At 44.9% G+C, this 15,245-nt stretch overlaps 1 protein-coding gene across 2 annotated transcripts in view; it reads right to left on the bottom strand.

Moving 5' to 3' along the window:
- Positions 1-1,358: 1,358 nt before the first annotated feature.
- LOC141073435 (uncharacterized) overlaps positions 1,359-15,245 on the bottom strand; it is a 77,947-nt gene continuing 64,060 nt past the window's right edge. For both annotated transcript variants that reach the window (XM_073560644.1, XM_073560654.1), the window contains one exon: positions 1,359-3,788. In XM_073560644.1, the coding sequence (XP_073416745.1) occupies positions 1,861-3,788 (1,928 nt within the window). In that variant the 3' untranslated portion in view covers positions 1,359-1,860. The remainder of the gene's footprint in view (positions 3,789-15,245) is intronic.

The raw sequence follows: 15,245 nt of genomic DNA, 5'->3' as shown, positions 1-15,245 counted from the left end.
ACAGATTGTCCAAGACCTACTGCAACGCCCCGATGTGTGCTGGAGGTGCGGAGACGCCAGCGCAGATGTTACGTCTGGTGGAAGTGCTGTAAAGTAAAGCAGCTCTGGGACGCAATCTCCCACTTAGTGTTGCAAATTAGTGGCAACCCAATAAAAATTGGGAGAGAATTCTGGCCATTGACCTGGATTTAATTCCGCAGGAGTTCAGGACAGTGATTACACACATCCTCATAGCTACTATAATTAAAATCGCAGGATAGTGGAAAAACCCCAAATGTCCGTCATTGTCTGAGATCGTGGCATTGGTAAATGATATTTGTCTATCAGGGAAGATATCGGCTTCATCCACCAATAATACATCATCATATCTCAGGAGATGGGACAGCTGACTATCATTCAGACTTAATACTGTGATTATAGAGATGTAATAGAGCTATTCATGGTAACACATGGGTATAGTAATCTGTTGTCATCACTCCTTCCCTTTCTTTTTTCCTATAATATTTAGCTATGTTAAATTATGATTATATTTAGCCGATTAATGTTTTGAGGAAATTTCTGTAACTTTGTACAATGACTGGAGGCTAAATATGACTATTTAAAATTAATAAAAAGTTTATGGTTAAAAAAGTAATGATATTATGGTCTTCAATGGCGTAAGTAAAAGAAGAGGTTGGACAAGAAAATGACATCACAATTTCTTTTGTTAATATATCTTTATTTAGCTTACAAAAACGCATACAAATCCGAATGAATATCCACATCAAATCTGCACGGATTTTTAACTGCATTTTCTACCAAGAGAGGAAGAATCCGCACGGAAAATACCGCAGGCAAATCCGCAACATGTACACATACCCTCAAAAGGCATCTACTTTAGACAGCCAAAATAATAATACCACTTGATTGGAATTCAGAACCCCCCCCCATTCTTTAGAAAAATGTTTTTCTTAGGCTGGTTTCACACTTGCGTTTTTTTGCTCAAAAAAAGCATGCAGTTTTTTCCTATATTTTACATGGGTGCGTATACACATGCGTTTGTATGCGCATACGTTTTTTGTAGTGTGCGCTCGGGCGCACAAAATGCATCCTGTTGCATTTTTAGTGCGTCCGACTTGCCCCAAAAAAACACATGCCCACGCAATGCGTTTTTTTTTTCACCCAAACACCCATTAGTCTATGGGTGCGCTGACATGCGCATGGTATTGCGCACGTCAGCGCAAAAAAACGCATACGGGTTTTTTTAAAAAACATGCTCAAAACCGCAAAAAAGCGCACACAAACGCATGATGCTTTTTTTATGTGCGTTTGCACTGAGCACGGCGCGCAGCGCAAAAAAACGCAAGTGTGAAAATAGCCTTAGAGATGGCTAGAACCCATGCTATGGAAAAGCTGATGGTCCAAACACAAGACGACTATTACAACCGCTACTAAATGGTTTCACTGGGAAACAATTCCCTATTTTCCACTCTACCAAACTAGGCTAAGGTGCCTTAAAGTTTGTCTCTTCTTTGCACTTCCATAGACCAACAAATTGTCGAATACCTTCTAGCCAATCGACGTCCTTACACTCTGATTGTATTCCAATCTACTCTATTAAGTGATAAATACCCATGGATCCTCTTGACAATTCTTTTTCTTGTCATCTTTGAAGTGTCTTGCTTATCCATATACTACACTGATTTCATGATATTTGTACCATGATGATCCCTCTTTATTCATATGCTTTGATTCTTTATCTAATCAAATGTATTATTGTTTTTTCTGTTCTTCATTTTCCAGACTTTGACTTTCTGTTTATTGTTATATTATGCGGTTACATAATTAAAAACTTTGAATTTGAAAAAAAAAGGGAAATGGCTACTTTCCAGTGTGAGTTTTTAGATGCGTAACGAGATTTGTTTTTCGATTAAAACATTGCCCACATTCTGAACATGAAAATGGCTTCGCTCCTGTATGAATTCTCTGATGTCTAAGAAGACATGATTTTGATGTAAAACATTTCTCACATGCTAAACATGAAAATGGCTTCTCCCCTGTGTGAGTTCTTTGATGTTTTGAAAGTGTGGATTTATCACTATATCTTTTGCCACATTCTGAACACGAAAATGGCTTTTCCCCTGTGTGAGTTTTCAGATGTCCAACAAGATGTGTTTTCCTATTAAAACATTTCCCACATTCTGAACATGAAAATGGCTTCGCTCCTGTATGAATTTTCTGATGTCTAAAAAGACACGATTTTGATGTAAAACATTTCTCACATTCTAAACATGAAAATGGCTTCTCCCCTGTATGAATTCTCTGATGTATAATAAGACATGATTTATCTGGAAAACATTTTCCACATTCTGAACATGAAAATGGCTTCTCCCCTGAGTGAGTTTTGAGATGTGTAACAAGATTTGATTTCCGATTAAAACATTTCCCACATTCTGAACATGAAAATGGCTTCTCTCCTGTGTGAACTATCTGATGTTTAGCAAATTCTGATTTGCTAGTGAAATATTTCCCACATTCTGAACATGAAAATGGTTTCTCCCCTGTGTGAACCATCTGATGTTTAGCAAGTTCTGATTTACTACTGAAATATTTTCCACATTCTGAACATGAAAATGGCTTCTCCCCTGTGTGAATTCTCTGATGTATAACAAAACTTGATTTCACTGTAAAACATTTCCCACATTCTGCACATGAAAATGGCTTCTCCCCTGTGTGAACTCTCTGATGTTTCGCAAGTTTTGATTTAGTACTATAATATTTCCTACATTCTGAACATGAAAAAGGTGTCTCCCCCGTGTGAATTATCTGATGTGCGACAAGACTTGATTTCGCTGTAAAACATTGCCCACATTCTGAGCAAGCAAATGGTTTCTCCCCTGTGTGAGTTCTCTGATGTTTTGAAAGTAAGGATTTATCAAGATATCGTTTGCCACATTCTGAACATGAAAATGGCTTCTCCCCGGTGTGATATTTCAGATGTGCAACAAGATGTGTTTTCCGATTAAAACATTTACCACATTCTAAACATGAAAATGGCTTTGCTCCTGTATGAATTCTTTGATGTCTAACAAGAGATGATTTATTTGTAAAACATTTCCCACATTCTGAACATGAAAATGGCTTCTCCCCTGTGTGAATTCTCTGATGTATAACAAGATTTGATTTCTCTGGAAAACATTTTCCACATTCTGAACATGAAAATGGCTTCTCCCCGGTGTGATTTTTCAGATGTGCAACAAGACGTGTTTTCCGAATAAAACATTTCCCACATTCTGAACATGAAAATGGCTTTGCTCCTGTATGAATTCTATGATGTCTAACAAAACATGATTTATTTGTAAAACATTTCCCACATTCTGAACATGAAAATGGCTTCTCCCCTGTGTGAATTCTCTGATGTATAACAAAACCTGATCTGTGTGTAAAAGATTTTCCACATTCTGAACATGAAAATGTTTTCTCTCCTGTGTGTACTATCTGATGTTTATGAAGATTTGTTTTCTTTGTAAAACCTTTCCCACATTCTGAACATGAAAATGGTTTCTCCCCCATGTCAGCGGTTTCACGATCAAGAGCCCTTCTGTGACTTTTGTTTTGCATATTTGTCTTTGATGATGCAGAAACAAGGACCTGTTGAACAGGATCAGATGACAGATTTTTTCTGATAACATCTTGAGGTGTATCTGGTATAATGACGTGTTCTTCATAAGTATCGGGTGTCATATGAAAATTATCTGCTGAAAAACCTGAGAATATCAGCCATCCCTCAGTGCTCCAGATAAAGTCACCTGCCAAGAATAAAAATTTTATATTTTTCAGTAACATTGCATTGGAATTATACTATTTATATTATTATATACTTTATAACATGTCTGTGCAAACTGAACAATAGACTACAAAGAGGTACTGAAATCACACTGTTGGCAACCAGGTTATGTCCTTACAAATGTTCACTACTCTATTATAGCCACTTTTCATGACTCCTAAAAGGGATCTGTAATCAGTTTTATTAGGAGATTCCAACTCATACATTCTCTGACAGATACAAGCACAGCACAGAGAAAAGCACATTGGGGGAGATTAGTCATGTACACAAGTTATGGCTTGGGTGAAAAAAAAAGCAAGGTGTTGTATATCTTTTTATTAATGTAACTAAACAGTGGATACAAGAAAGGAGAACAAGTCCTTCACATTCTTATACATGTCATGTAAGGCCTGTTTCACACATCAGTTTTTTGCCATCAACCCGTCGTTTTGTCAAAAAAAACGGATCCAGCAAATGATTGTGCTGGATCCATTTTTTTCTCATAGACTTGTATTAATGACGGATTGTGACGGATGGGCACACGTTTCATCCGTCGCTCGATGGATCCGTCAGAAAGTCTTCGTCCGTCGGCCGGAGACAACGGACAAAGTAACGTTTTTTGTGTACGATGAAAAGTCGGACAGCGACAGATACAGCGGCATCCATCATTGGCTTTAATGGAAGCCTATGGGCGCTAGATCTGTCGCTGTCCGTCAAAAAACGGAATCCAGTGACGGATTCCATCTTTTAAAACTGAGCATGCCCGGAATAATTTCTGTTTCTTCATTTTAACCCCCACTGCTGCTTTTTCCATTCTGGCACAGAAAAAAATCTCTCATCCTGTTCCTTTAAATTCCTAAAACTCCAGCTTCGACGGATCCGGTGCATCTGTTTTTTTGCAATCTTCACAGGATCCGTTTTTTTCACACTTTGATGGATTGTGACTGATGGCAAAAAAACTGATGTGTGAAAGAGGCCTAAGCCAACAGAAACATTGGCTGAATTTGGGAGCACTGTGGGATCCGAAAATTTCCTATTTGCAGCAGTGTCCTCTGCAAACATAGTTGTCCATCCCTGGGTCTTGTGTAAATCACTTCACCTTACACTGGTGCTTGAAAGTTTGTGAAAATTTTTCATATTTCTGCATAAAATTGATCTAAACTACATCTGATTTTCAAACTAGAAGTAGATAAAGAGACGTCGATTTGTACTATCTAACAGGTCAGTTACGTAACATTATGGAGGTCAGTCCTCCTCTACACCCATGGCTGATTATTTTCTAATTACCAGGGTAGCGGTTTACTTTGCTTTCTGTTTTACCTTATACAAATAATAATGTCTTAACCCCTTCCCAACCTATGACGTATTAGGTATTGTGAGGCAGTGACAGGTGTTATATGTGAGGGTCCCTATATGTCCCCCAGGATGCGCATAGAGGTGTATTAAGACCGCTGGAGAGCATTGTAGTCACAGATATACAGTGGGTATGGAAAGTATTCAGACCCCTTTAAGTTTTTCACTCTGCTTCATTACAGCCATTTCGCAAATTCAAAAAAGTTCATTTTTTTTCCTCATTAATGTACACTCTGCAACCCATCCACATACCCAACTTGGACATTTCCGTGTGTCTGTGCACAATGAGTCATCCACAGCTCAACAGTAAGGGTACTGTTACACTTAGCGATGCACCAGCGATCCCGACAACGATATGGATCGCTGGTGCATCGCTAAGTGTTCGCTAGTGAGCTGCCACACAGGCGGATCTCACCAGCGACATCGAAGGGGTCGGGGGTCGCTACTTACCTGTCAGACGTGGCGATCCTGACATCCTCCCGCCCGCCTCCACGCCTCGCTCGTCGGCGCCACAGGAAGCGCCCGACGAGAAACAGTCCAGGAGCTTCTCGCGCGACCAACGATGAGCAGCGGGGGAGCCGGTCGGAGGTAAGTATCACATGCAGTGATATCGCTAGCAATATCGCTGCAACGTCACAAAATCGGTGACTTTACAGCGATATTGCTAGCGATATCGCAGTGTGTAACGGGGGGCTTTATTTAGGTATCCATAGTTACTACCACTAGCAGCTGACTATATGCGTGGGTGTAACCATGGATACCTACCGTATATACTCGAATATAAGCCGAGATTTTCAGCCCTTTTTTTGGGCTGAAAGTCCCCCTCTCGGCTTATATTCGAGTCGAATACACCAGGGGGCCGGAGGGGGAGGGGGGGTGTCAGGTCATACTTACCGGTCCTGGCACGGTCTCTGCAGCCCCCAGCTTCTCCGATCTCCCTTCCTTCAGCGGTCACATGGTACCGCTCATTACACTCATGAATATGTGCATATTCATGAAGTGTAATGAGTGGTACCACGTGACCGCTGAAGGCAGGAAGGGAGATCGCGGAGAAGCTAGGGGCTGCAGAGATCGTGCCAGGAGCAGTAAGTATAGCGATACTCACCTGTCCGGGTCCATCGCTGCTTGCTGCTGTCTGGCACGTCATCTGTCAGTAACGTTGAGACAGCAGAGGGCGCGGTGACGTGTTAGTGCACGCCGCGCCCCCTGCAGTCTGAACGTCACTGACAGATGACGTGCCAGACAGCAGCAAGCAGCAGCACCTGGCCCCAGCGACGGAGAGTATTTTTTTTATTTTTAAATGCAGCAGCCAATGGGGGCATAATGTATGGAGCATCTTATGGGGGCAGGACATGGGGGCATAATCTATGGAGCATCTTATGGGGGCATAATGTATGGAGCATCTTATGGGGGCAGCATATAGGGGTATAATCTATGGAGCATCTTATAGGGGCAGCATATTGGGGCATAATCTATGGAGCATCTTATGGGGCAGCATATAGGGGTATAATCTATGGAGAATCTTATAGGGGCAGCATATGGGGGAATAATCTATGGAGAATCTTATAGGGGCAGCATATGGGGGAATAATCTATGGAGCATCTTATGGGGGCAGCATATTGGGGCATAATCTATGGAGCATCTTATGGGGGCAGCATATGTGAGCATAATCTATGGAGCATCTTATGGGGGCAGCATATGGGGCCTATTCTATGGAGCATCTTATGGGGCCGCATATGGGGCATATTCTAGGGAGCATCTTATGGGGGCATTATTAACCTTTGTGCAGCATTATATGGGGTGTATTTTGTATGGAGCATCTTATGGGGCTATCATGAACTGTATGAAGCATTATATGGGGCTCCTGATTCAATATGGATATTCAAAAACATTTAACCTACTGATGTCTCAATTTTTACTTTTATTGGTATCTATTTTTATTTTTTAAATTTACCAGTAGCTGCTGCATTTTCCACCCTAGGCTTATACTCGAGTCAATAAGTTTTCCCAGTTTTTTGTGGCAAAATTAGGGGGGGGGGTCGGCTTATACTCGGGTCGGCTTATACTCGAGTATATACGGTAAGTACTGGAAGGCCCTGTATAGGAGTTAAGTGACATATCTAATAAGGAGAGGAGCTCTCCCTGGTGACGAGTTAAGGCATAAGCCTTTTTTGAACGTTAGCCTTTGAGGCAACATTGGGAGGCAACACTCAGGCAACATTGCAAAGATGGATCAAATTGATCGTGCTGCTGCACATAGAGAAGCGAATCGCAGAAGGATGCGTAACCTGCGCCATAATGAAACATAAGACTAACTAAATTGTTGAAGAAAGGCTGATGCAGCCCGACAGAGGGCGGTCAGAGCAAGAGAAACAAATGAAGTAACTGAATCACATAGAACATTTAATCCTTCACGACAACGAGCAACACGCAATGCACAAAGTGATGCACAAATTTCACAAAGACAAGAACAAGATAGAAGACGTGTCCAAAATGCAAGAGCCACTCGACGACGGCAAGTTACATTTGCTGCTAGAGGGCTTCTTAATCAATTTGATAAGACACGTATTGAAGAGCACTGACCACCACTGTTGCCGTGCACGCTGGGTCATGTTCGCCATCTTTTCTGTATTTATTGTGATTGATCTAGGCTGCTGTGCACACTCACAGCAGCCCCGCCCTGCCCCAGGCTTTATTTATTTTTGCATCCATGTCTGAGCCTGCATTGCCCTTCATCTGTGTTTGCTGGTCAGGCAGTGTGTGGAGGTCAAACCTGAGATGTCTGTGTTCAGACCTGGTTGGCCTTCATCTGCACCTGCTCCATCTGGCTGCACGGGAGTGATGCAGATATGCTTCAGGTATGGATTGCATTTGATATGGTCTTGCTTTTAAAACATTTAGGAGGCTGCAGTGGCACAGTGAATAAATAAAAATGTAGAGTAGGACCCCCCATATGAGATTGCCTTGGCGTGGCGGGGTGGCTCAATATATTGATCAATATTTTGCTAAATGTCTCATTTTGAATGCAGTAAGATATGTGCATATGCACCTCATGTTATGCGTTCTGACCAATGGCAGTGCTGGCTCTTCTCTTTTTTTATTGCAAATTGGTTTTGTGGCTGACCACCACTGTTGCCGTGCACGCTGGGTCATGTTCGCCATCTTTTCTGTGTTTATTGTGATTGATCTAGGCTGCTGTGCACACTCACGACAGCCCCGCCCTGCCCCAGGCTTTATTTATTTTTGCATCCATGTCTGAGCCTGCATTGCCCTTCATCTGTGTTTGCTGGTCAGGCAGTGTGTGGAGGTCAAACCTGAGATGTCTGTGTTCAGACCTGGTTGGCCTTCATCTGCACCTGCTCCATCTGGCTGCACGGGAGTGATGCAGATATGCTTCAGGTATGGATTGCATTTGATATGGTCTTGCTTTTAAAACATTTAGGAGGCCGCAATGGCACAGTGAATAAATAAAAATGTAGAGTAGGACCCCCCATATGAGATTGCCTTGGCGTGGCGGGGTGGCTCAATATATTGATCAATATTTTGCTAAATGTCTCATTTTGAATGCAGTAAGATATGTGCATATGCACCTCATGTTATGCGTTCTGACCACTGGCAGTGCTGGCTCTTCTCTTTTTTTATTACGTATTGAAGAGCACTATGCTGGCGAACAGACATTTCGATGTCAGTTCTGCCAATCTAAAAATTTAAAAGACGAAATGGCGCAGGACTAAACATTCCCTTCCTGCTGCAAGAGAGGGTGCATCCAGTTACATCCCATTCGTATGGATAATCAATTAGTCAAGTTGATGACAGGAGAGCATCAGTACTCCAATAACTTTATGGCTAACATAAGGCAATACAATAGCTCTCTTGCTTTGGCATCAATGGGAGCACAAGCAGCGCCAACTTCTGGGCATGGTCCATACTGTTTTCGAATTCATGGACAAATTTACCACAGAACTGCCCCATTGCATCCCGCTGTGGGTAGTACTCCCAAGTATGTGAAATACCTTACGCTCAGGAACATTGAGGGATAACGCTATTGGATAGCTCTACCCAATTATTTCCTTTAGGAATAGAGCTATGGGATAGCTCTACCCGTGCACTTTCTTCATGGATAGCGCTATCGAATAACTGTACCCCAACAGTATTAACTACAGAGCTTTTTCATACACAAGGAAGGAGTGGCAGGAGTGGTACACCAGGTATTTATGTTTGCTGTTAGTCAGCACATACACCAGTCTGGTGCGTGGTTACACCCCATTGCGAGGTCAGTCTGATGCGTGGTTACACCCCATTGCGTGGTCCGTAATCCCAGTGGGCACGCAATCACTTGTCTTTACTGAAAAACACCAAGGTTACTTACCGGTAGCCAGTTTTTCCGGAGCCCATGACGGCACACATGAGAGAGGGGATCCGCCCAGTCAGGACAGGAACCTTACTGAGGATAAAAGGGGCGGTACCTCTCCCTCGCTTCAGTTGGTTTACAGAGCACGAGAGGCCTCCCCGGGTTAGTACACATGGTAAAACTATCACCACATTATTTCTAACTAAAAAGCACCCAAACTATAGTGCACACCAAAGGAGTGAAAAGAAGGGGGAATATACAGGTGCCGTCATGGGCTCCGGAAAAACCGGCTACCGGTAAGTAACCTTGGTGTTTTCCCGTCTCCCATGACGGCACACGAGAGACTTTTGTAGAATAAGACACCTTAGGGAGGGACCACCGCTTGCAGCACCCTTCTACCAAAGGTTAGGTCAGTAGAGGAAGATAGATCAAGTCGGTAGTGCTTAAAAAAGGTTGAAGGTGAGGACCAAGTAGCGGCTTTACAAATTTGTTCAATCGATACCTCAGCCTTCTCTTCCCAGGAGGTAGCCACGGCTCTGGTGGAGTGAGCCTTGATGCCTTCTGGAACCGAAACGCCACTTGCAGAGTAGGATAACATAATGGCCTCCCTGATCTATCTGGCAATGGTACTCTTAGCTACCCCGTACCCTTTTCTACTACCCTGAAAGGCTACAAAAAGGGACTGATCTTTCCTCCACTGACTAGTTATTGACATATACTGTAATATGGCTCTTCTTACATCTAATGTATGGAACTTTTGCTCCCCAGGGTTTCTAGGATTGTTACTGAAAGATGGCAAGGAGATCTCCTGAGTCCTATGAAACTTTTGGACTACCTTGGGGAGGTAGGCCGGGTCTGGTCTTAGAACCACTCAGTCATCCAAGATCTGCATATATGGAGGGCATATAGATAGAGCTTGTAGGTCGCTCACTCTCCGGGCTGATGTTAAGGCTACCAGTAACACAGTTTTAAGTGTAAGTAGCTTTGGTGACAGCTCTAGTAGTGGTTCAAAGGGATCTTTGGTTAAGACTAGGTTAAGGTCCCAGGGTGGTATCTTTGGGATAATGACCGGCCTTGACCTGCCACAGGACTTTATGAACCGGGACACCCACCTATTTGCAGTTATATAGGGCCCCCAAAGCAGACACTTGGACTTTGAGTGTGTAAGCGGCTAACCCAAGTTGCAGCTCTGACTGTAGGAATTCTAGGATAGGTCCCACTGGAGCTACATCCCCCAAGGGTTCCCCCAGGAAGTCTAGGAACTTTTTCCATGTTCTACCGTAGATTTGGGATGTTATAGGTTTCCTGCTTTTCAACAGGGTGGAGACTAACCCTGGAGAGAATCCCTGGTGACTCAGTAGCGCCCTCTCAAATTCCAGGCTGCTTGATGGAAGCTCTTAACTTGAGAGTGGACCACCGGTCCCTGGGAAAGCAGGTCTGGAATCTCTGGTAATATCCATGGATCTGTCACTGACATGAGTCTCAGAAGGGAGAACCAAGGTCTCCTCGGCCAAAGCGGAGCTATAAGAATTATTCTCGCTCGATCCTCCCTGATTTACCTGACCACTACTGGGATCATTGTTATCGGGGGAAATGCATAGGCCAGGATGAACTTCCAGGGTATTTGTAGGGCATCTACTGCAAAGGGGTTTTCCCTTGGATTCAGTGAGCAGAACTTGACCTTCCTGTTGTGTGTGGTAGTGAACAAGTCTATTTCTGGTTTGCCCCAGGCCTTAACTATTTGTTGGAAGACTTGGGGGTTTAGGGACCATTCCCCTTGTCTTAGGTGCCTGCGACTCAGGAAGTCTGCCTGTGTATTTTCTACCCCCTTTATATGCAGTGCTGTGATGGATAACAGATGTTGTTCTGCCAGCTGGAGAAGTAGATCCAATATTTGCATGAGGCCCCGAGATCTCGTCCCCCCCGGTGATTGATGTAGGCTACTACTGCCTGATTGTCCGTCATGACTCGGGTGTGGCGGCCCCGAAGTAAGGGAAGGAAATGTTTCACGGCTTTTTGTACTGCCCATAGTTCTTTTACATTTGAACCCTGATCCTTTTCTAGTGAGGACCAGGTCCCCTGTATTGAGTGGGATCTCAGGTGTGCTCCCCATCCTGTGGCACTCGCGTCTGTTGTAATGATGTCCTCGACTGGTTTTTGCCACGGAACACCGGCTGTTAGATTCTTTTCTACAGTCCACCAGAGCAGGGAATCTCTTACAGCCACGGAGAGACATAGTTTGCCTTCTAAATGCCCTTTTAATTGTTTTTGTGCTGACAGAATTTCCCACTGTAGTTGTCTTAAGTGGTACTGCACCCACGCTACCGCAGGTATGCATGATGTCAACGAGCCTAAAAGGGACATTGCGTTCCTCAGTGTCATAGCTGGTCTTTGTATTGCTGTGTGAGCTAGGCGCCTTATCTTGGTCACTTTGTTCTCTGGCAGGAGGCAGCGTTGTCGCTCGGAGTCCAATATCAACCCTAGGAAGGATTGCTCTTTTACTGGGGTTAACCTTGACTTGGGGATGTTTACTATCCATCCTAGTCCTACTAGAGTTGCTATCACTTCTTTCACTTGGTGTGCGCAGTGGGTCTCCAGCCCCCATAATACAAGAAAGTCGTATAGGTATGGGACTATCACTATGTCCCGGGAATGAAGAAAATACATTACTTCGGCCATCACTTTGGTGTACACTCTGGGGGCTGTAGACAAGCCAAACGGAAGGGCTGCGTATTGGTAGTGTTTCACCTGTCCTTGGACATAGAGCGCTACTCTCAAATATTTTCGATACTCCCGATGAATTGGGAGGTGATAGTAGGCATCTTTTAAGTCTATCACTGCCATGAGGCAATGCTGGAACAGGATCTTTGTGGCCGTGTTGATTGACTCCATTTTGAAGGAGCAATTTTCTACCCTCTGAGTCTCCTCAGGTTGACACTGGTTCTCCAAGATCCGTCTGATTTTTGTATTAAGAAGAGGGGGGAGTAGAACCCCCTTCCTTCTTCTTGCACTGGGACTTCCTGTAAGACTTGTTTTTGCACTAGTACCAAGACTTCCGTCTCCAGGGCCAGCTGCTGCTCTTGGGCTTTCCTTCGGGGTGTCATTATAAAGGTATGCCTGGTCGGAAGGATGAATTTTATTTTTAAACTGTCCTTTATTATGTTTAGGACCCATGTACTGGGGGAGATATTTGCCCAGGCGGAAAGGAAGAGAGAAAGCCGTCCCCCTACCTCCGGCCCGATGTCATTGGGGAGATTTTTTGGAGGAAGTGGAGGGCCCTTTAAACATATAGCCCGATCCTCTCCTTTCTTTAAAGTACCAGTTTTTCCTATCTCCCGGGGGACGACCCCTGTTAAATCTCCTCCTCCAAAAGGGCTGCTTTTTAGGTTCTCCCGGAAATCGGGGAAAGCTTTTCTTCCTATCCCCCACATGTTCCAAAATTTCTTCTAGTTTTTTCCCGAAGAGGAATTGGCCATCACATGGAATGGAACATAACCTATGTTTTGATGGTAAATCTCCGGGACACACTTTAAGCCACAGGGCTCGTCTTGCTGCATTTGACAGGCTTGCTGCTCTAGCTGTCAATCTTGCGGAATCTGCAGAGGAATCCGCTAGGAAAGCCGCTGCTCCGTGTACCAGTGTCAGATTAGACAGAATTTCGTCCCTAGGAACTCTATCCTTGATCTGGTCCTCTATTTGTTGTAGCCAGACCATGAGGGCACGAGCGGTACAGGTACCAGCTATCGCTGGTTTTAATCCACTGCCGAAGCTTCCCAGATATGCTTTAGGAAACACTCTGCTTTTTTATCAAGCAGGTCTTTCAACACGCCAGAATCCTCTAATGGTAGAGAATGGTACAGATACCTTTTTTGAAGATTTGGCTACGGCCCCATCAATTTTTGGAACTTTTTCCCAGGTCTCAGAATCCTTTAGCTCAAATGGGTACCTTCTTTTTGATGTAGAAGGTAAGCCCCCCGACCTCTCAGGTTTTTTCCATTCCCTGTCAATTAGGGCCTTTATCAAATTTACAGGGAAGGTACGTTTTATCCTTTCCTCCAGTCCTCCAAACATCACATCCTCCAATGATTTAGGAGTCTTTTCCTCTTTAAGGCCCATTGTAGCCCTGATAGCTTTGACCAGCTTTTCCACGTCCTCTGTAGGGAAACATGAACGGCCGCCTATATCGCTGTCCGAGGAGGATTCTGAGGACTGAGTAGAGGAAGAGGAGGTGGAGGGGGACAAGGATCTTTCCCGCCCCTTCTGCCCTGGCGAGGCCTCTGAATCAGAATCCCTTCTACGGCTTCTTTTATCATTTTTAAGGGCTGCCTTTAGGGAACCTTTCACCTCCTGTTGTATTAACGCCTTAAGGCTAGTCACCAAATCAGGGGTTTCCTCCTGTATAGTTTTATTTATACAGTCAGCGCAGAGGTCTTTCTGCCACTGATCTGCCAGCGGGTGTTTGCATAGGCCGCATTCCCTATTCTTGGTTTTGCTGCTAGCCTCTCTCGACCCCTAGTGATCGAACAGAGAAAATGGAACCCCGTTACCATAAGGGTGACATTCACATAGATCACTCACCACCGCTGTCAATCAGGGGTACCGATCTCGGAGGCTCCTCAGATGCACTCGTGACGTTTCTTCTGGACGTCTCAGAGTCATGCCGGTCGCGTTTACGACTGCCGCTCCCACCACTCGAGCGGCTGCTCCTGGTATGCTGGCGGCTCGGCCTGGCATCTGGCGAGAGCTCTTGCTGCTGCTGCTGCTCATCTTGCCCCACTTCCATTGTGAAGCCTTGGGCATGAGTGCGTATTCTGTGGTCATCCCCCTTATGATCCACTGCACTCTCCGCCTCCTCCGGTTACCCCCACAGCCCCTCCCCCCCTGCCATGCCGCCGGGATCTTCTTTTGCCGGCCGGCGTTTAATCCTATGGGCGCCGCCATCTTGGATACCGGTGCCGCCTCCCGACGTCACGTGGGCACGCCCCTTCCCAGCGTGCGACGTCAGAGGGGCGCAACCCGGAAGCGACCTCTCCCTGACGCTGCTGTGCTGCTCCTGGATGCGGCAGAGGGGAGAGGGCGGCGCGGCAGCCACGGCAGAGCCCCAAGACCCCATGCCGTGCTGCTTCTGCACCCTCTCGGACGCCGAGCCCCCGGGGGACTCGCGGACGGCGCTTCCCCCTCCCGACTCACAGCACCCAGGACCCTGCCTGTTCTTCCATGCCGGCACGAGAGGGGCATGTACGTGTTCTTCAGTACACGGGTCCCTGTCAGGACAGGAAACCCAACTGAAGCGAGGGAGAGGTACCGCCCCTTTTATCTTCAGTAGGGTTCCTGTCCTGACTGGGCGGATCCCCTCTCTCATGTGTGCCGTTATGGGAGATGGGAAAAACACAAAAATGTAGAAATTTTTGCAAGTTTATTAAAAAAGAAAAACTGAAATATGACATGGTCATAAGTATTCAGACTCTTTGCAAGTACCCTCATATTTAAGTCACACAGTCCATTTCCTTGTTATCCTTCTTGAGATGGTTCTACTCCATTGCAGTCTAGCTGTGTTTAATTAAACTGATAGGACTTGATTTGGAAAGGCACACACCTGTCTATATAAGACCTCACAGCTCACAGGGCATGTCAGACCAAATGAGAATCTTGAGATCAAAAGGAACTGGCCAAGGAGCTCAGAGACAGAATTGTGGCAAGGCACAGATCTGGCCAAGGTTACAAAAGAATTTCAAC

This window comes from Dendrobates tinctorius, unplaced genomic scaffold (genome assembly GCF_039654945.1).
Source record: "Dendrobates tinctorius isolate UK_male_01 unplaced genomic scaffold, ASM3965494v1 ptg000014l, whole genome shotgun sequence".
In the NCBI taxonomy this organism is placed as follows: Eukaryota; Metazoa; Chordata; class Amphibia; order Anura; family Dendrobatidae; genus Dendrobates; species Dendrobates tinctorius.
This window is presented reverse-complemented; position numbering and strand designations above follow the sequence as displayed.